Raw genomic sequence first — 21,021 nt, forward strand, 5'->3', positions numbered from 1 at the left:
CAACCATCCATCCATGCATTGTCCAACACGCTGAATCTGAACACAGGGTCACGCCGGAGCCTATCCCAGCCAACACAGGGCACAAGGCAGGAACCAATCCCGGGCAGGGTGCCAACCCACCTCAGGACACACACAAACACACCAAGCACACACTAGGGCCAATTTAGAATCGCCAATCCACCTAACCTGCATGTCTTTGGACTGTGGGAGGAAACCGGAGCGCCAGGAGGAAACCCACGCAGACATGGGGAGAACATGCAAACTCCACACAGGGAGGACCTGGGAAGCAAACCCAGGTCCCCCAACTGCGAGGCAGCAGCACTACCACTGCGCCACCGTGCCGCCCCAGTAGAAACATGTAAAGTGAAAACAGTAAAGGTCCCACTGCGGGACACCATATTTAATTTCTGAGTATAATGATGGAGTCTTGTCAGCACATTTCTGTATATACTGGAATTAATTTGATAAATTAGAACTAAACCAGGCAAGGGCAGTGCCCGTGAGCCCAATGTCAGTTTTCCATAATGCAAAACAGCCTGGCACCTTGTTTGAAGCAAAGACACACCACGGGCACATTTCAGGTAACTATGAATAAGTAAGAAAAAGAAAAATTAAAATCCGCATACTTTTGTAGTCTTAATATGGACAAATACGGTCAACGAAAGGACTGCTCATGGGCCATGGGTTATACGTATCTGCAGTAAAGTGTGGCAGATTTATTTTATTAACGGGATAACAAGATGGGGTATGAACCGTAGGTGTAGCGCATGTCAGAAAGTCAGTAACCAAGATGCTTGACAGATCTGTAATCAGTGAAGATCATAGAAATTATAAATCCTTTATAAATTAAAATGATAAACGAAGTGAAAAGTCGAGCAAAATGACACCTTTTATTAGCTAACTAAAAAGATTACAATATGCAAGCTTTCAAGGCAACTCAGGCCCCTTCTTCAGTCAAGATGTAATCATTAATGATATCATAATGATAAACGAGAAATCAATCCAATTAACACTAAGCAAACTCCCGAAGGGTAACTCCTCCTAGATTGGTATTCGACACTCAAAATAACAACACACTTTTATAGGCCTTCACCACCGGGTTTGACTGAGTCGCGCCGATGACACCACACAGTGCAACCCCTGGAGCCACGCCCCCAGCCAGCCACACATCACATTGTCACAATGTCACTACAAAATGGTGCAGTCCATGAAAAACGAAATAGCGTTGCGGCAAACCAAAAACAGAACAATAAAAATGAACAAATGCCTAGAGACAATAATTTGCAAAACACACAGCATGAATCTCAAATGTTTAAAACATTCAGAAATACCAAATTGCTCCAAAGCAAACTTTATTTGATGCTGAACAAGCGTGTTATGAGGCGTTTCAGGTAATTATGACTAAAATATGGATCAGGAGGTGAAGATCATCAAACAAAAATCATAGTCGAGTTAAAGCAGAGCTCAGAACCAAGAAAGATGTGAGATTGTTCAGGGAAAAACCAAAGGGCAGAACCAGAATCAAAAAATGGATGGGCCATGGCCTACATGTTCAGGGTAGAAGGTGTGTCCACTGAGAGATAGCAGGTGGTGTGTCTGCTGCCATTTTTACATCATCAACATCAATGCCATGTAGAAGTGGGAAGAAATGAAGTGGAAAAAAAAGAAGAAGAAGAGGACAACCTCTTAGGAAGTAAGCAATGTAACAGACGTGGTCGTGTAATGCTACTCAGGTCGTTGAGTAGACGTGAAAACAGGAAGAAGAAGAAGGAAGTTTTATCCAATGCTAATGTGTTACAAGACTTTTCAGATTATTTTGAGCAAAATATGGAGCAGGAGATGAAACAATAACCGTAGTTGAGAACAAGCAGAGCTCGGAACTGAGAAAAATATGAGATCGAAATAAATAAAACCAAAGGGCAGAACCAGAATTGAAGTCAATGAGGAAAATGGGTAACCCATGGCCTACTTGTTCAGAAACTGACCAGCAGTAGCAATTGAGAAGGGAATATACACTGAGAGATAGCAGGTGTTGTGTACGCTGCCATTTTTACATCATCAACATCAATGCCATGTAGAAGTGGGAAGAAATGAAGTGGACAAAAAAGAAGAAGAAGGAAGTTGTATCCGAGGCTAATGTGTTACCAGACTTTTCAGATTATTATGAGCAAAATATGGACCAGGAGATGAAGATTGTGAAATAAAAACTGTAGCCGAGAACAAGCAGAGCTCGGAACTGAGAAAAATATGAGATCGATTAAATAAAACCAAAGGGCAGAACCAGAATTAAAGTCAATGAGGAAAATGGGTAAGCCATGGCCTACTTGTTCAGAAACTGACCAGCAGTAGCAATTGAGAAGGGAATATCCACTGAGGGATAGCGGGTGGTGTGCCTGCTGCCATTTTTACATCATCAACATCAGTGCCATGTAGAAGTGGGAAGAAATGAAGTGGACAAAAAAGAAGAAGAAGAGGACAACCTCTTAGGAAGTAAGCAATGTAACAGACGTGGTCGTGTAATGCTATTCAGGTCGTTGAGTAGACGTGAAAACAGGAAGAAGAAGAAGGAAGTTTTATTCAATGCTAATGTGTTACAAGACTTTTCAGATTATTATGAGCAAAATACGGAGCAGGAGATGAAAATCGTGAAACAATAACCGTAGTTGAGAACAAGCAGAGCTCAGAACCGAGAAAAATATGAGATCTAAACGGTAGAACCTGAATCAAAGTCAATGAGGAAAACGGGTAACCCATGGCCTACTTGTTCAGAAACTGACCAGCAGTAGCAATTGAGAAGGGAATATCCACTGAGGGATAGCAGGTGTTGTGTCCGCTGCCATTTTTACATCATCAAACCATGAAAACATCAATGCCATATAGAAGTGGGAAGAAATGAAGTGGAAAAGAAGAAGAAGAAGAGGACAACCTCTTAGGAAGTAAGCAATGCAATAGATGAGGTCGTGTAATGCTACTCAGGTCGTTGAGTAGACGTGAAAACAGAAAGAAGAAGGAAGTTGTATTCGATGCTAATGTGTTACAAGACTTTTCAGATTATTATGAGCAAAATATGGAGCAGGAGATGAAGATTGTGAAACAAAAACTGTAGCCGAGAACAAGCAGAGCTTGGAACTGAGAAAAATATGAGATCGATCAAATAAAACCAAGGGGCAGAACCAGAATTAAAGTCAATGAGGAAAACGGGTAAGCCATGGCCTACTTGTTCAGAAACTGACCAGCAGTAGCAATTGAGAAGTGAATATCCACTGAGGGATAGCGGGTGGTGTGCCTGCTGCCATTTTTACATCATCAACATCAATGCCATGTAGAAGTGGGAAGAAATGAAGTGCACAAAAAAGAAGAAGAAGAGGACAACCTCTTAGGAAGTAAGCAATGTAACAGACGTGGTCGTGTAATGCTATTCAGGTCGTTGAGTAGACGTGAAAACAGGAAGAAGAAGAAGGAAGTTTTATTCAATGCTAATGTGTTACAAGACTTTTCAGATTATTATGAGCAAAATACGGAGCAGGAGATGAAAATCGTGAAACAATAACCGTAGTTGAGAACAAGCAGAGCTCGGAACCGAGAAAAATATGAGATCAAAATAAATAAAACCAAACGGTTGAACCTGAATCAAAGTCAATGAGGAAAACGGGTAACCCATGGCCTACTTGTTCAGAAACTGAGCAGCAGTAGCAATTGAGAAGGGAATATCCACTGAGGGATAGCAGGTGTTGTGTCCGCTGCCATTTTTACATCATCAAACCATGAAAACATCAATGCCATATAGAAGTGGGAAGAAATGAAGTGGAAAAGAAGAAGAAGAAGAGGACAACCTCTTAGGAAGTAAGCAATGTAATAGACGCGGTCGTGTAATGCTACTCAGGTCGTTGAGTAGACGTGAAAACAGAAAGAAGAAGGAAGTTGTATTCGATGCTAATGTGTTACAAGACTTTTCAGATTATTATGAGCAAAATATGGACCAGGAGATGAAGATTCTGAAACAGAAACTGTAGCCGAGAACAAGCAGAGCTTGGAACTGAGAAAAATATGAGATCGATCAAATAAAACCAAGGGGCAGAACCAGAATTAGAATCAATGAGGAAAACGGCTAAGTCATGGCCTACTTGTTGTTCAGAAACTGACCAGCAGTAGCAATTGAGAAGGGAATATCCACTGAGGGATAGCAGGTGTTGTGTCTGCTGCCTTTTCATAGAAACATATTGGTAAATCTTGATAAATTATATTATCATTAAACCTCGACTCCATGTAATTAATAATAATTCTTTGCATTTATATAATGTTTTTCTCACTACTCAAAGCGCTCAGCAATTGCAGGTTAAGGGCCTTCTTGCTCAAGGGCCCAACAGAGCAGAGTCCCTACTGCCATTTACGGGATTCGAACTGGCAACCTTCCGATTGTCAGTGCAGATCTCTAACCTCAGAGCCACCACTCCACCTGTAGAAATGGGAAAAGATGAAGAAGACAACGACGACCTCTTACAGTGTAAGCAGTGCAGCAGACACGGTCACGTAACGCTACTCAGATCATTACGTAAACAAAGGAAAAACAAAAAGATGTTAAAACAAAGAAACTTACTGAAAACAAGTCAAAATGATCAACAAACTATTCAATCATAATCCTAAAACCCCTGAATGGTGTCAAATTACACAAACAAATGTAGTTTTTGTTTTGAGCAAAACAAAATGAAAGTATAGACAAAAATGTACAGATTTTGCACACCACACCAGGAGGGGTGGACTTACCTTTTTTTCACATACGAAATTTGAATTTGCGAAACTAAAGAATGAACGACTTGTCACATTATATGGTCTTTGTCTGTTTGAGTGGTCTTGGTAGGTCCACATATGTTAAAAAAAGAAAAAAAAAAAACACCACGAGGGGTGTCCTGACTTTTTCACACGTCTGTATGTAAGATGAAAGTGAAAGAACTCGCCTCAGTCCCTTGTGCCCCCCTAAGCCCCCGCTGAGACTTCTTTCACGTGACTCGGCCCCCCTCCCCAACTCCCCGGCGGCGGGCTGAGCGCTCCGGACGTGATTTGACGCTCAATGTGCCAGCGGACAAGCGTTTTCTCCACTAATGGAGGATTAGTGCACTTTGCACAAGGGATTTCCAGGCGTCTCGGCGCTGCACTTTGGCCCCCATCTCTGACCGCACTGTTAACCCCACTGATGTAGCGAGGGATTAATGTCTCCCCGAGGTCGCTCAAGGCTCCTTTGATCTGTCAGAGCTGTCGTAATTGAATGTTTGCTAAGCTAAATGAGATGAGCCAACATGGACGACTCATCCTGCCTTCCAGAAATGGAAGCCCGTTTTCATTTTATTTTATTTTATTTTATTTTTGCTCTCACATTTAAGTTTGACTCTTCAACCCAAAGTGATGCCAGTCCTCACCACCAGACAGTGGCACAGTGTAGTGCAGGTATTTACGGATGCATTTAGCAGGTCCAAAGCAACTTACAAATGGCTGTGTTACCTTGCAGAGGTTTCCAGGTTGCTTCCATTTCTTCACTGGCACATAAAGCAGCTCAGTCAGGGGCAACGTGGGGCAGAAACCAGTCCAGGGCAAGATGCCAGTCACCAGGCCCACTTTTGCTTATATTCAAGTGGTACCCATGAATGCTTTTGAGGCAGAATCCTTTTAGACAAACTTAACGTTTGTGAACAAATTTTTATTATTCAAACTGTAGAAAATGTCCTGTTCTAACCAGCTTAATCCAGACCAGGGTCACATTTGGGTGCTGGAACCCAACCCAGCTGGCACAGTACACAAAGCAAGAACAAACCCTGGACAGGAGGCCAGTCCAGCGCAGGGCAAACACACACACACAGGCCAATTTAGTGTTGTCAGTTCACGGGACTCACATGTCTTTGGACTTTTTGGATCCACTGACTTCTTACATGGAGATCTTACACAATTTAACAAAAGAAAGAGCAACAGAAATCAACGATAGGACTGGTGTGGTCCGACTACAACTCGCTTTGAGGAAGATCTGAGCTGGGAGTTTTGTCACGATCAGTCACTGGGTCCAAAGGGAATGCTGACCTTCATGTTCTTCATCATTTAAATATTTAGTGTCCCTGGCAGGAGGGGCGAAGCTTCCAGTTCAGGAAGGGAAGTGACATCAGATGTCTTCCCTTGCAATGCTCCTGTTGTCTGTGAGGGAAAAAGTCGTGGCAGTGGTTACCTCTCTAACTTATTTTATTTTGCCAATGGGCATCTCTGTTTTGTTTTTTTTGTTACCTGTTTCCATTAAAATCATTCCCATAATGGCGGCGCGGTTGTGCAGTGGTAGCGCTGCTGCCTCAAAATAAGGTTTCACTTCCCGGGTTCTCCCCGTGTCTGTGTGGGTTTCCTCCCACAGTCCAAAGACATGCAGGTTAGGTGGATTGGATATCCAACATTGGCCCATGTGTGTGTGCTCTGTGGTGGGCTGGCACCTTGCCCAGGATTGGTTCCTGCCTTGCGCCCTGTGCTGGCTGGGATTGGCTCCAGCAGACCCCCGTGACCCTGTGTTAGGATATAGAAGGTTGGGTAATGGATAGATGGATCATTCCCATAATTCATTGGAACGGTGTGGCGATGACCTCACCAGTGCTGCAATGTGGAGACAACCAGGCACTGCTCATCACTTGTCCAATACAGTCCCCACAGTGAAGCATGGCGGTGGCAGCATCATGATGTGGGGGTGTTTTTCAGCTGCAGGGACAAGACGACTGGTTGCAATCGAGGGAAAGATGAATGCGGCCAAGTACAGGGATATTCTGGACAAAAACCTTCTCCAGAGTGCTAAGGACCTCAGACTGGGCCGAAGGTTTACCTTCCAACAAGACAACGACCCTAAGCACACAGCTAAAATAACGAAGGAGTGGCTTCACAACAACTCTGTGACTGTTCTTGAATGGCCCAGCCAGAGCCCTGACTTAAACCCAATTGAGCATCTCTGGAGAGACCTAAAAATGGCTGTCCACCAACGTTTACCATCCAACCTGACAGAACTGGAGAGGATCTGCAAGGAGGAATGGCAGAGGATCCCCAAATCCAGGTGTGAAAAACTTGTTGCATCTTTCCCAAGACGACTCATGGCTGTATTAGCTCAAAAGGGTGCTTCTACTAAATACTGAGCAAAGGGTCGGAATACTTAGGACCATGTGATATTTCAGTTTTTCTTTTTTAATAAATCTGCAACAATTTCAAAAATTCTTTTTTTTTTGTCTGTCAATATGGGATGCTGTGTGTACATTAATGAGGGAAAAAAGTAATTTAAATGATTTTAGCAAATGGCTGCAATATAACAAAGAGTGAAAAATTGAAGGGGGTCTGAATACTTTCCGTACCCACTGTAGAACTAACTGTTTTACATTACAGCGAGTAATTAACCACAATAAAAAAGAGTAAAACGTAATAAATTGAAATGAAATTATGTTTCATGTTGCGTTACAGGTATTCGTGGTGTTATACATTTTCATTCTGTTTGGCTTTGAAATTAACACGCAAACACTTTTTAAACTTACACTTTTACTGTATAAATTCAGTAAAAACAATATTTGGAATTAACTTTTCGTCAATATCGCCTTGAATTTTGATTACATGTTTGGAATTTCATCGTGACAACGCAACGTGTAACTGCTCGTGAGTGAATATCGTTTCGTTCTCTCTAATTTCCTCTTGGGATTAATAAAGTATCTATCTATCTATCTAATAAATAAACTGACTTTTTCGTATGTTTGTCCCTGTGATTTGTTAATTGTCTTTGTAAAATCTATTCTAATGGGAAACTGTAAACGTTTTAATACGAATGGCATATCAGGATCTCCTTTGTTGTCTGTTATCAACTGAAGATGGACTACAATACATTTTTTGGATACATCCTTCTTTCAATAGTAATTCATGCAGTGGAAGACCAGAGATAGATATTCTTCATGATATTGTAAGTTGATGTTTTCATCTTCTGCACCATCACCTCCAACTGTTTCATTAAAGTCTATTGATACACACATTTAACCAATTTGCCGTGTAACCGATTGACAATTTTCTCGTTATTGCGTTTGACTTCATCGTTTCTCGGTGCTAGGATTGCCCGTGTACTCATTTCTTCTGTTGATATCCTTTCGGGATAAAATTCTTCATTAAGATTTGGACATAATAAGTCTTCTTTTATTGGGAACTTAAAGTGAGGAAAACGTAAAAATTTATAAAAACTGAGAGAGCAGGAAGTGTGTCTGACAAAAGCATTCACACCAATGAGAGGTGAGAGGACCGTGGGCGTGGCTGAGAGGAGGGCGGGACTTGAAAAAAATCTCTTGGCAAATAGTCTCATCTCATCTCATCTCAAGATTTTCTTTTATAATAAAGAGATATAATTATTTCCATAAAATGAATTATATATTTAACATGATAATTCATATGCCATTGTCCTGTTTTCAATACAGAAAGCATGATAGCACATTTAAGATGCATAATTAGAATCACAAGTGAATGAGAATTGTGTAACTCCTAATGATTTGTTTCACGATTCGAGAATCGTTAGACTTCTTCAGCGGTGATTCATTTGCAAATCAAAAGAGCGAGAGTCAGGCAGATTCTTGGGTAGTGACTCCTCCGCAAATCAACTGAACAAAAATCTTTAGATGGATTCTCAGGCAGTGATTCACTTGCACATCAAATGAGCGAGACATAGACTGATCCTCAGGTAGTAACTCATCATTAGACTGATTCTCATATAGTGACTTATTCATGAATCAACTGAACGAGAGTCGTTAGACTTCCTTAGCACTGAATTGTTCACGAGTCAACTAAATGAGAGTCGTTAGACTTCCTTGGTACTGAGTTGTTCACGAGTTAACTGAATGAGAGTCGTTAGACTTCTTTGGTACTGAGTTGTTTGCGAATCAACTGAACAAGAGTCGTTAGACTTCTTTGGTACTGAGTTGTTCGCGAATAAACTGAACGAGAGTCGTTAGACTTCTTTAGTACGTTCGCAAATCAACTGAACGAGAGTCATTAGACTTCTTTGGTACTGAGTTGTTCGCGAATCAACTAAACGAGAGTCATTAGACTTCCTTGGTACTGAGTTGTTCGCATATCAACTGAACAAGAGTCGTTAGACTTCTTTGGTACTGAGTTGTTTGCGAATCAACTGAACGAGAGTTGTTAGACTTCCTTGGTACTGAGTTGTTCGCATATCAACTGAACGAGAGTCGTTAGACTTCTTTGGTACTGAGTTGTTTGCGAATCAACTGAACGAGAGTCGTTAGACTTCCTTGGTACTGAGTTGTTCGCGAATCAACTAAATGAGAGTCTTTAGACTTCCTTGGTACTGAGTTGTTCGCGAATCAACTGAACGAGAGTCGTTAGACTTCCTTGGTACTGAGTTGTTCGCGAATCAACTAAACGAGAGTCGTTAGACTTCCTTGGTACTGAGTTGTTCGCGAATCAACTAAACGAGAGTTGTTAGACTTATTTGGTACTGAGTTGTTCACGAGTCAACTGAATGAGAGTCGTTAGACTTCTTTGGTACTGAGTTGTTCGCGAATCAACTGAACGAGAGTCGTTAGACTTCCTTGGTACTGAGTTGTTCGCATATCAACTGAACAAGAGTCGTTAGACTTCTTTGGTACTGAGTTGTTTGCGAATCAACTGAACGAGAGTCGTTAGACTTCCTTGGTACTGAGTTGTTCGTGAATCAACTAAACGAGAGTCGTTAGACTTCCTTGGTACTGAGTTGTTCGCGAATCAACTAAATGAGAGTCGTTAGACTTCCTTGGTACTGAGTTGTTCACGAGTCAACTGAACAAGAGTCATTAGACTTCTTTGGTACTGAGTTGTTCGCGAATCAACTGAACGAGAGTCGTTAGACTTCTTTGGTACGTTTGCAAATCAACTGAACGAGAGTCGTTAGACTTCCTTGGTACTGAGTTGTTCGCGTATCAACTGAACGAGAGTCGTTAGACTTCCTTGGTACTGAGTTGTTCGCGAATCAACTAAATGAGAGTCGTTGGACTTCCTTGGTACTGAGTTGTTCACGAATCAACTAAACGAGAGTCGTTAGACTTCTTTGGTACTGAGTTGTTCGTGAATCAACTGAACGAGAGTCGTTAGACTTCTTTGGTACGTTCGCAAATCAACTGAACGAGAGTCATTAGACTTCCTTGGTACTGAGTTGTTCATGAATCAACTGAACGAGAGTCGTTAGACTTCCTTGGTACTGAGTTGTTCATGAATCAACTGAACGAGAGTCGTTAGACTTCTTTGGTACTGAGTTTTTCGTGAATCAACTGAACGAGAGTCGTTAGACTTCCTTGGTACTGAGTTGTTCGTGAATCAACTAAACGAGAGTCGTTAGACTTCCTTGGTACTGAGTTGTTCGCGTATCAACTGAACGAGAGTCGTTAGACTTCTTTGTTACTGAGTTGTTTGCGAATCAACTGAACGAGAGTCGTTAGACTGTTTCACAGCTATTGACTCATTCACAAATTAGACTTCTTGGGTAATGATTGACTTGCACATCCAATGAGCGAGACATAGACTGATCCTCGGGAGACGACTCATCGTTAGACTGATTCCAGTATAGTGACTTCTTCATGAATTAACTGAACGAGAATTGTTAGACTTTTTCAGTAGCAATTTGTTTGCAAATCCAATGAGCGAAAATCAGGCTGATTCTCGGTAGTGACTCCTTGATGAATCAAATGACAGAATCGTTAGACTGATCCTCAGCTATTGACTCATTCACAGATTAGACTTCTTGGGTAATGATTGGTTTGCAAATCCAATGTGTGTGAAATAGACTTATCCTCAGGTTGTGCCTCATCGTTGGACTGATTTTTGAATAGTGAGTTCACAAATTAGTTGGTCCTTTATATCCTTCAGATTATTATATCCCTTCATTCCGTGCCCTCCAGTCATTTGCTTCTTTCCTCTCCTTTTCTTCCCTCAGCCGACTGGCATGAACAGCTGTACCCGCTGGTGGTCACCCTAAAGGAGTGCATCCAGGAAGTTGTCGAGAGAGCCAAGAAGTCCATGGCGTTTGTTCTTCTTCAGGAATCTGCTTGCAACCTACCTCAGGGCCTCCTGCTCAAGCAGAGGAAGGACTTTGTCTTCAGCCAGGCGGTAAGTGCTCTGCTAACCCCTTCCTCTTGTGTGACAGAAAAATGTGATATCGTATTGTTAAGAAAAAAAAGATAAAGAAACAAAAGACTTCTAAATCTTTCAGCCTGTCTGGAAACGGATGTTAAAAAGAAGAGCTTAATGGTGTAAGTTATGTACTGCCGGGGGTGCTTTAATGGCCTTTTACTGCTGCTGCTGATTTCCCACATGAAAAATAAGAAGTGCTGCTATGTCACCAAAAAATAAATGACACAGAAAGGTTGTAGAAGCTAACAAGGCAGCAGCAAACGTGATGGCGGTGGTCTTCAGAATGCCAGGTGTGTTTGTCGTGGTGTGTGTTGTATCGATCAGTACATAAAGAAATCTCCAGGTTGTAATTTCCAAATATCTTCTTTATTACAGCAAAACCTCCGACTCACACTCTCCTTCTAGGAGCTCTCCTCCCATCCCTTTATATATTATTTTTGTACAGCACCACCTACTGTCCAAAATTAATAGCACAACATTAACAGTGTGGACCGCCCCACACCCTTTGCTGCAATGGCAGCATATTTATTTATTATCGAGGGGGCTCACGTGTCACTCGTCACCTGCGCTTTCATGTTCTCCAGTAGAGTGAGGATTTGGGGCTCTTTTTAATTTTGTGCTCTGTTGTACTTTCTGAGGAGGCTGAGGAAGTTTGGTATGTCGACTGAGATCCTCGGCAACTTTTACAGCTGCATTGTTGAGAGCATCTTGACCAGCTGCATCAACGTGTGGTACGGCAACACTACTGCTGTGGACCGCAAACGCCTGCAGAGAGTGGTAAAGACTGCCGAGAAGATCACCAGGGGCCTCATGCATAACACCGTGCGTAGAACTCACACTATAACATGGCGTACGGACAAAAGCGGAAATGTTCGTATGCACAAAAAAATCCAGATCCATAAATCTGTGCATTTGCCAACTTCCACGTTGTTCCGCTACATAATGCCCGGTCAGCGTGAAAAGTAACGCATGTGCACGCGTCTGCTGTCCCGCCCCAACTCCTCCCAGAATTACGCCTCTTTGAATATGCAAATCAATAAATAGCCCTTAAGCTCAGCCTTCTGTGAAAAGACAATGGCAACAGCACGGGGGGAAAAAGAAGAATTTCAGCGAATACCAAGTGGAGGCAAAGAAAAATGTACTATTTGTTGGTTTAAACGGTGATATAAACAACAAAAGGAAGTTGATCGAGTGACATAGCGTGTCGGAGAAACTCGAAAGCTCAAGTTCACAAAGTCACACAGTGCTTGAAATAAAAAAGAAGTTGTCACATATCAAAGTCGCCGTGAAAAGGGGAGTCGTAGCCCACCGTCTGAGTGTCACATGAAAGCTTATTAGAGTTCAGAGTTCTCTTTAAGCCATTTCTGTGTCTGTGTCCTGTTGGAAGTTAACCCTTCCGCCCATTCTGAGGGCCCAGAGTGTGCTGAGCAGGTCTTCATTATGGATATCTCTGGACTTTGCTCCGTTCATCTTTCCCTTCACCCTGACTACGTGGCCAGTCCCAGCCACTGAAAAACATCCCAACAGCGTCGCCCTTCCACGGCCATGCTTCACTGTCGGAGTGGCAGTGCAAAGGTGATGAGCAGTGCCTGGCGTCCTAATGATGAGACACTTAAATCTTGGTTTGGTCTGACACTGAGTCTTGTTCCTCACAGTCCTTTAGGTGCCTTTTTGCCAACTCCGAGTGGGCTTTCATGTTTCATCTGGCGTACCCTAAGGCCCTGATGAGTAGAGTGTGGCAGCGATGGTCGTTCTTCTGGAAGTTTCTTCCATCTCCACACAGGTTCCCTGGAGCTTAGCCAGTGTGACAGTCAATTTTTTTATTTTTAATAAATTTGCAAAAATCTCAAGTAAACTTTTTTCACGTTTTCATTATGGGGTGTTGTGTGTAGAATTCTGAGGAAAAAAATGAATTTAATCCATTTTGGAATAAGGCTGTAACATAACAAAATGTGGAAAAAGTGATGTGCTGGGAATACTTTCCGGATCCACTGTATGTTTCATATCTCATCAGCATTCTTTACACACACGTTTGGCTAAGAAAGAACGTTACATTTACAGTGACGAGAGAGAGGCGGCGGAGAGAGCGCATTTGCTCCTCATCCTCCATGTGTTCTAAATTTGCTGTTGCAATTCCACAATTCAAACCCATTCAATACAAATGAAAGTATAGAGAGGTGTACAAAAGAACGGACTCTAATTTTGACCTTAATTGAAATATTTAGTTGTTTTTTAAAAGCTTTTAATTCTGATGCTTTAATCAATTTTAATACAGACTGTTCAACAAAAGGATAACAAGAAAAACGAAAGAATATTTTATTTAAGGCTAGAGTTTAGTTTTTAAATATTGGATTGTTTTTTTCTTAGTCTGATCCCATTTGTTTATAAAATTGAAAACCGTTTATGGTCTTAATCTTAAATTAAGTCCATGCGCCTATCCTACTCCACGAAAATCTCCGTCACTTTCTTGAAAAAGTCCTCCTTATCTTCCTTTAGTGTTTAAAAATCTTGATCTTCCATTTTGTCAGTCATTCGGAACAAAAAATAAAAATAAACGGCCTGCTGCCGCGCACTTGACTTTCTCATGTCGCTAACTTCTTGGCACCTCTCAGTACAATACAATACAATACAATTTATTTTTATGTAGCCCAAAATCACACAAGATTGCACTGGCAATCGGAAGGTTGCCGGTTCGAATCCCGTAAATGCCAATAGGGACTCTGCTCTGTTGGGCCCTTAACCTGCAATTGCTGAGCGCTTTGAGTAGTGAGAAAAGTGCTAAATAAATACAAAGAATTGTTATTAACAGGACCTGCCTGCTTGACAGCCCCCCAGCCTCGATTCTCTAAGAAGACAAGAAAAAACTCCCAAAAAAATGGAAGAAACCTTGGGAAAGGCAATTCAAAGAGAGACCCCTTTCTAGGTAGGTCGGGCATGCAGTGGGTGACAAAAAGAAAAAGGGGGATCAATGCAATACTATACAATACAATACACAGAACAGAACAAATCCTCAATACAATATAAAAATAAAAATATTACAAGTACAGAGCAGAATTTAACAGTAGATGATATCACATAGGGCAGCACGTTGGCACAGTGGGTAGCGCTGCTGCCTCGCAGTTAGGAGACCTGGGTTCACTTCTCAGGTCTTGCGCCCTGTGTTGGCTGGGATTGGCTCCAGCTCACCCCCGTGACCCTGTATATAGTGGGTTGGATAATGGATGGATGGATGGATGATATCCCATAATATGATTTGGATTTGTTTAGAGGCTTAGAGACCTCAGCCATCAAGCAGCCTCCCCCTATTGGCCATTCCACAGCTGAGTCAGTGCTGGGCCAGCCAATCCGATGAAAGGACCCCTCTACCCCACGATTCCTGCAATCCTCCATCAGGGATGACTTTACCTTAGGCAGGCAAAACAACTTGGCAGGTGGGCCGTGGCACCAAGTGCCACATTTAAGAACCAAAAAGAGAAACAGAACAGGTGAGGGCTTGTAACAAATTCAAACTAACATGTTACTTCTGTTTTAGTGCTAATGACTAACAACAGAGATACAGTAGAAAAACAGAAGTAGAAAACAGAAGTAGAAAAACAGGGTGGCACGGTACTGTCTGCCCCGCCTTGTGCCTTTTCACTGCGGTTTTATGTCTGATCATCAAGACTAAATATGTCACACACATTCATTAAAGATATTAGCCAGACTGTGGACAGTCGGGGTTTATAATAAACGTGTCTCAAACATTATATTGGCGACATACAGAGAGACCGCGACAGGCACGCGCCAACTGCAGGCATCAACCCCAGAGAGCGCAGTCCGAGGGGAGGTGAGACTCGTCGCTGCTGCACCTCGCGTTTCTCCGCTTTATTTGAACAGGAAATGCGCCAATTCAATGATTTAGACTATAAAAATGATCAAAATGATTGGAATCATACAGAAAACAAATTTATAGCACAGACCAGTGGACACATTCATTTTATGTTATCATTATTAGTTTTTTTACTTTTCATGCCTCACCTGCCTCCCCTGACCGCACGTCTCTGGTTTGGCCGGGTAGCCAGTGCACTTTTTCCTTGCTCATCATAGCACAGTACAACAAAGCACTACCCAGTCCCTTCTTCCTTCCTTCCTGTCTTTCTTTTCTCTTCTGCCACTCCTCCGTAAGTTTCGTCCACCACCTCCTCCCGACTGTGGCCCTTGTGTCTGCTGACCCCTTTTATAAGACACCCAGAAGTGCTCCAGGTACTCGTTGCTGCAACACAGGGCTCCAGCCAAGTCCAAGCGCCCTCTGGTGGTGGCCCCAGCAGGGTGAAACTTCCAAGCTCCAAACCCATGGCCGTACAGCAAGCCCTCTAGTGTCCCAGTCTCCCCTCCAGCTCTTCCGCTACAGGGGCATCCCTGCCGGGCAAGGGTTCCTGCCATCCGTCACGCCAGGTTTGCAAAGAGTTATGGCTGTTCCAGACTTATTTAAGAGTTATGCAGGCCATGATGCTCTTGGGAAGCCATTGTGACAGTTGGGTTCTTGCTCACCTGTCTTACTTATGACCATTCTCTCATGATTGCTTAGTTTGGCTGGGTGGCCAGCTTTAGAAAGAGTTGTGGTTGTTACAATCTTGTTTAAGAATTATGAAGTCCGCTGTGCTCTTGGAAGTCTTCACTGGTTACGGGACTGTTCTTGTAGCCTTCCCCAGATCCTAGGCTGGACACAATCCTGTCTCTGAAGCTCTGCAGACAATTCCTTGAACCTCATGGCTGTGGGACCTTCTCTAGACAGCCATCTGCCTTCTCCTGATCAGTCCAATCCACTGAACTGACCACAGATGGACCCGTAACAAAGTGGAGAAACATCTCAATAGAATGGCGTGCACCTGAGCCACATTTCAAGTGTCACTGCAATGGCTCTGTGGGATACTTCGATATTTTATGTGCCTTTGTACCGTGGCCTCTCTATTTATAGACCACCATGTTATAATTTCAAGAGTTTTGTGCGGTTTCTCCCGCTGCTCGGTTTGAACAATGAGGTCCATTTGGGTTTCTTGACCTTGGCTCTGTTTCAAAACTTTCCCCTTAAACTCGGCCCCTCCATATTGGTGCCTCCCCGGTGTGACGCGACCAGAGTGGACAGTAAAGAAGGGAATGGGGTACCAGCCTGGTGTCCCCTTTTAACCCTTAAACTGCCACAACCAGCTATAGTCAGTTCCCAGTGTAATTTGCCAGCACACCGGAGCTGGTCAGTCCATGCCGTCCATTCATTGAGCAGCCAGCTCTTGACCACTGGCGCCCCCTACAGGACTGCAGCATCACTATCCCTGGGAATCAGCCGCTGCACTTTACCAGCGTTGGCCTCTGTGTGCTTGCATGCAGCCAGTTCAAACAGAGTTGGCACAGTCGGTGAGTTACTGAATTTCATCAGTGGCATTGCTTGCACCTTGTCCATATACAGGGTGGTCCAGATCTAATTATGCAATTTTTCATTATGCTATAACTTATTAAGTTTATTACATAGAGAATTCACAAAAAATTATTTTTGTTGCCGATAGATGGCAGCACCTGCCCTGCAATTGTTTATTGCAAGATATTTCGAACAATTCTTTTGTCTTGCGTTGTTTTCCTGCATTGCATTAAAAGTTGCATAATTAGATCTGGACCACCCTATAATAAGAGATTGTTGCAGTAGCTTTTACAGTTAAAATGATCAGTGTTGCAGTAATTGCTATGCACTTTGCATCAATAAAATATATGCGTTCCATTAAAATTTCAGTTTTTCTTGGTGAATTGTGATGTTTCCTTAAATAGTGCAGCAAAAAAGTATTTGGCGTCCGGGGGTCCATTAACCCCTCCAAGTATGTGGAAGTTTAAGGGTTAATGCAACAAAATGAAAAGACAACTGGCGAACGGCACAAAACGAAAGCGTTAGGGTAGTTGTGAAGCAAAACTGATCAGGTGCTCCATCCATTTTGGGTGCCAGTTTGACATCTGATGTTACATTTCGGGAAGGGGTCGGATTTATAGGGTTTATACCGGAAGGGCGGGGCCTTCTCTAGGCATCGGGGTGGGGTTAGGTGTCTTCTTTGGGTGTCTTTTCCTGGCTGTGGAGTAGGAAAGAGAAGCTGTTGTTAGCACCAGTGCCCCCTCTTGTCCCAGAGGTGGAGTTGCTTACCTTAGCAGAGTCAGGTGGGTGGTCCCCAGGCGCACACATGTGACACGTGTGCCATTCAGTGTTCTTGTCATCTCCTTCTTCTTCTTTTGCTTTCACAATAATTCCCCGAGTAGCTGATTTTGCTCACAATGTCCGATTCCATCAGGAGGCATCTTATTGGACTGGCGGCCATTTTGTGCTCAGTGTTAAACGATTCATATTTAAACCTGCCTTGGCATTTGGCCGACAACCTGGTGCTGCAGCCAGACCTGTATAAGCCTGTGAAAGCCTCAGTGCCAACGCTCAGGCATTAACATTTGCTTCTGTTTGTTCAGCTTTCAGTTTTTGCAAGTTTTGATTTTAATTTTGTTGTAATTCTTCTTCTTCTTTTGGCTGCTCCCGTTAGGGGTCGCCACAGCAAATCATCTTCTTCCATATCCTCCTATCCTCGTCATCTTGCTCTGTCACACCCATCACCTGCATGTCCTCTCTCACCACATCCATAAACATTCTCTTAGGCCTTCCTCTTACCTGGCAGCTCTATCCTTAGCACCCTTCTCCCAGTATACCCAACATCATTGTTCCCAGCCGACTATACTTCCTTAGAAAGCTGGTGTCCTTCAACATCTGCAATAAGATGCTGCAGATGTTCTATCAGACGGTTGTGGCGAGCACCCTCTTCTACGCGGTGGTGTGCTGGGGAGACGGCATAAAGAAGAGGGACGACTCACGCCTGAATAAACTGGTGAGGAAGGCAGGCTCTATTGTAGGCACGGAGCTGGACAGTGTGACATCTGTGGCAGAGCGACGGGCGCTGAGCAGACTCCTGTCAGTCATAGAGAATCCACTGCATCCACTGAACAGGATCATCTCCAGACAGAGGAGCAGGAGGAGGATCTATCTATCTATCTATCTATCTATCTATCTATCTATCTATCTATCTATCTATCTATCTATCTATCTATCTATCTATCTATCTATCTATCTATCTATCTATCTATCTATCTATCCACTGCACAGGTCCAAACCAACGCAATCTCGCCTCTCTGACTTTGTCTCCCAACCGTGCAATTTGAGCTGACCCTCTAATGTCCTCATTTCTAATCCTGTCCATCCTCGTCACACCCAATGCAAATCTCAGCATCTTTAACTCTGCCACCTCCAGCTCTATCTCCTGTGCCACCGTCTCCAGCCCATATAACATAGCTGGTCTCACTACTGTCCTGTAGACCTTCCCTGTCACTCTTACTGATACCCGTCTGTCACCAATCACTCCTGACACTCTTCTCCACCCACTCCACCCTGCCTGCACTCTCTTGTTGACTTCTCTTCCACAATCCCCATTACTCTGTACTGTTGTTCCCAAGTATTTAAACTTCTCCACCTTCACCAACTCTACTCCCCTCATCCTCACCATTCCTCTGACCTCCCTCTCATTCACACAAATGTATTCTGTCTTCTTCCTACTGACCTTCATTCCTCTCCTCTCATATCTCCACCTCTCCAGGGTCTCCTCACCCTGTTCTCTACTCTCACTACAGATCACAATGTCATCAGCAAACATCACAGTCCATGGGGACTCCTGTCTAATCTCGTCTGTCAACCTGTCCATCACCATTGCAAATAAGAAAGGTCTCAGAGCCGATCCCTGATATAATCCCACCTCCATCACTCCTACCGCAGACCTCACCACTGTCTCACTTCCCTCATACATATCCTGTACCACTCTTATGTACTTCTCTGCCACTCACGACTTCCTCATACAACACCACAACTCCTCTCTTGTCACCCTGTCATTTGCTTTCTCAGGTCCACGAAGACGCAATGCAACTCCTTCTGGCCTTCTCTAAACTTCTCCATCAACACCCTCAGAGCAAACATTTGCCTTTATGATGCTTAGATGTATGAAACTTGGCTTTGTTTTTGGGTTTTCTGTTAGGGTTATGGGCTACTTGGTTAACTTTTTTTGGCATGTTGTTTTTTGATTCCTTTCGTTCCTGGCTGCTCTTTGAGAATTTATTGTCATTAACCTTTCAAAGTATTAAAGGGGCTCCGGTTATTTATTGTGGGCCAGGGGTTTTACAGTTACCTTCTCCCTGTTTCAGCCCAGATGTCATTTTTGGCCTGTTTTTAGGCCATGAAGCCTGCTTCTCCAGTTTGGGACCAGCCTGGTTTTGTTTCTAGGGCCTGTCAGGTTTTTGAATTTCATTTTTTTTCCAGTGAGTCTGGCAAATCATAACAATAATCGGTACACTTCAATCCTGGCACTCAGTCCTGCCGCCTCAGCACTTCTCCGGCTTTCCCACAAGGCGCATTAAATCGGGCAATTGCCGTAATAAGCCGAGGCCGCGCTCGTGCTTTGTCTTTTTATTGTTTTCCCATCGACTCTTTTCTTTTGTGTCGTCTGTAATGAATTTATTTTACACACAGCTAAGCACATAGTGCAAGCAAAAGAAGAAGACAAATTGCCCCGCGTTCCCGTCTTGATGAAGATGGCTTTGTATTGCTGGTATCACCAGAGAGAGGATGCAAGTGGATGTGACAAATGGCTCCCTGGTGTCATCTCACTTTGAATGTTATTCTTCTTGGGCATTGAATGCCATTGATAGAGCAGCAAGACGAGACATAATGACTGTCATTTGTCCGTATCACCAGGATATGCAAATCACCTCAGTGCCCATCACTAAAGGCCAGCGGTTCTGCACGCAGTCCCTGCGGAAAAAGGCCGGAAAAAAAATTTGATAGCTCTCGACATCTCATTCATTTTCACATGAAGACAAGCTCCGTGTCCTATGGATGACGCCGTCCACACTTTGAAATCTCCTGCCATGGCACCTCACTTTTTACCTGTTAGTTTTTTAGATTAGTTTTGTTCTGCAATTTTGGCATATTAGGTCAGTCAGTCAGTCATTGTCCAACCCGCTATATCCTAATACAGGGTAACGGAGGTCTGCTGGAGCCAATCACAGCCAACACATGGCGCAAGGCAGCAACAAATCCCGGGCAGGGCGCTAGCCCACCACAGGGCAGGCATATTAGGTTTTGTTTTTTTAAGACTTACATAAAATATTTAATGTCTTCTTTGACTACCATTTTGTTTTGGTCGCAGGATATTTCACTGTCACATCTGGTGATGTGTGACATCATCGGGACTTCCATTATAATATGGCGGTGCCACATCCCACTGTTCTGCCATGGTGGAAAGTAGATAGATAGATTGAATGATTGATTGATTATATACAATTTGTAAATGTCAGGGGAGAAAAAGCCAGAGGTTCTGCAGAGTTGTAAGCCCACCAGCCTTTTTAAACCCAAACTTCCCTGTTAAAAACACAAACTGGCTAAATGGGTCAGGAGCAAAACTTGGTGACAATCAATTCAAGGAGAAATTAAAAATCAGACACTAAAACCAAAACACTAAGCAAACTCGTAGTTATAATAAGATTGTGAAGAATTCTTAAGCCGTAGATCAATCAGAAACACCGGCGCACGCAAATATCCACAACCTCGGATGCTAAAATTTCTATCAACAATCTCTGTTGCCCTTGTGAAAGACGAATGTTCTCTTCGTTCCCTTGTACTAATCCTTGTCTAAGAAGTTAAGCAGAAGTAAGCTTTAAAAGCATGCTTTGCTGAGCAAACAGAAAAATATTTGTCCAAAGGACTCAAGGTCTAAGCATTCCACACATGAGACTGCCTTATCACGTTTTCCCTTAGTTTACATC

The 21,021-nt window shown here is 43.1% G+C and overlaps 2 protein-coding genes across 6 annotated transcripts in view; one reads left to right on the plus strand and one right to left on the minus strand.

Annotated features, from left to right (window-relative positions):
- The window catches only part of inpp4b (inositol polyphosphate-4-phosphatase type II B), a 533,162-nt gene that overhangs the window by 381,146 nt on the left and 130,995 nt on the right, over positions 1-21,021 (plus strand). For all 5 annotated transcript variants that reach the window (XM_051928128.1, XM_051928130.1, XM_051928129.1 and 2 more), the window contains one exon: positions 10,961-11,133. In XM_051928128.1, coding sequence (XP_051784088.1) covers positions 10,961-11,133 — 173 coding nt within the window. The remainder of the gene's footprint in view (positions 1-10,960; positions 11,134-21,021) is intronic.
- The window catches only part of LOC114652371 (interleukin-15-like), a 523,178-nt gene that overhangs the window by 220,044 nt on the left and 282,113 nt on the right, over positions 1-21,021 (minus strand). The window lies entirely within an intron of this gene.

Source organism: Erpetoichthys calabaricus, chromosome 5 (assembly GCF_900747795.2).
Source record: "Erpetoichthys calabaricus chromosome 5, fErpCal1.3, whole genome shotgun sequence".
Taxonomy (NCBI): domain Eukaryota; kingdom Metazoa; phylum Chordata; class Cladistia; order Polypteriformes; family Polypteridae; genus Erpetoichthys; species Erpetoichthys calabaricus.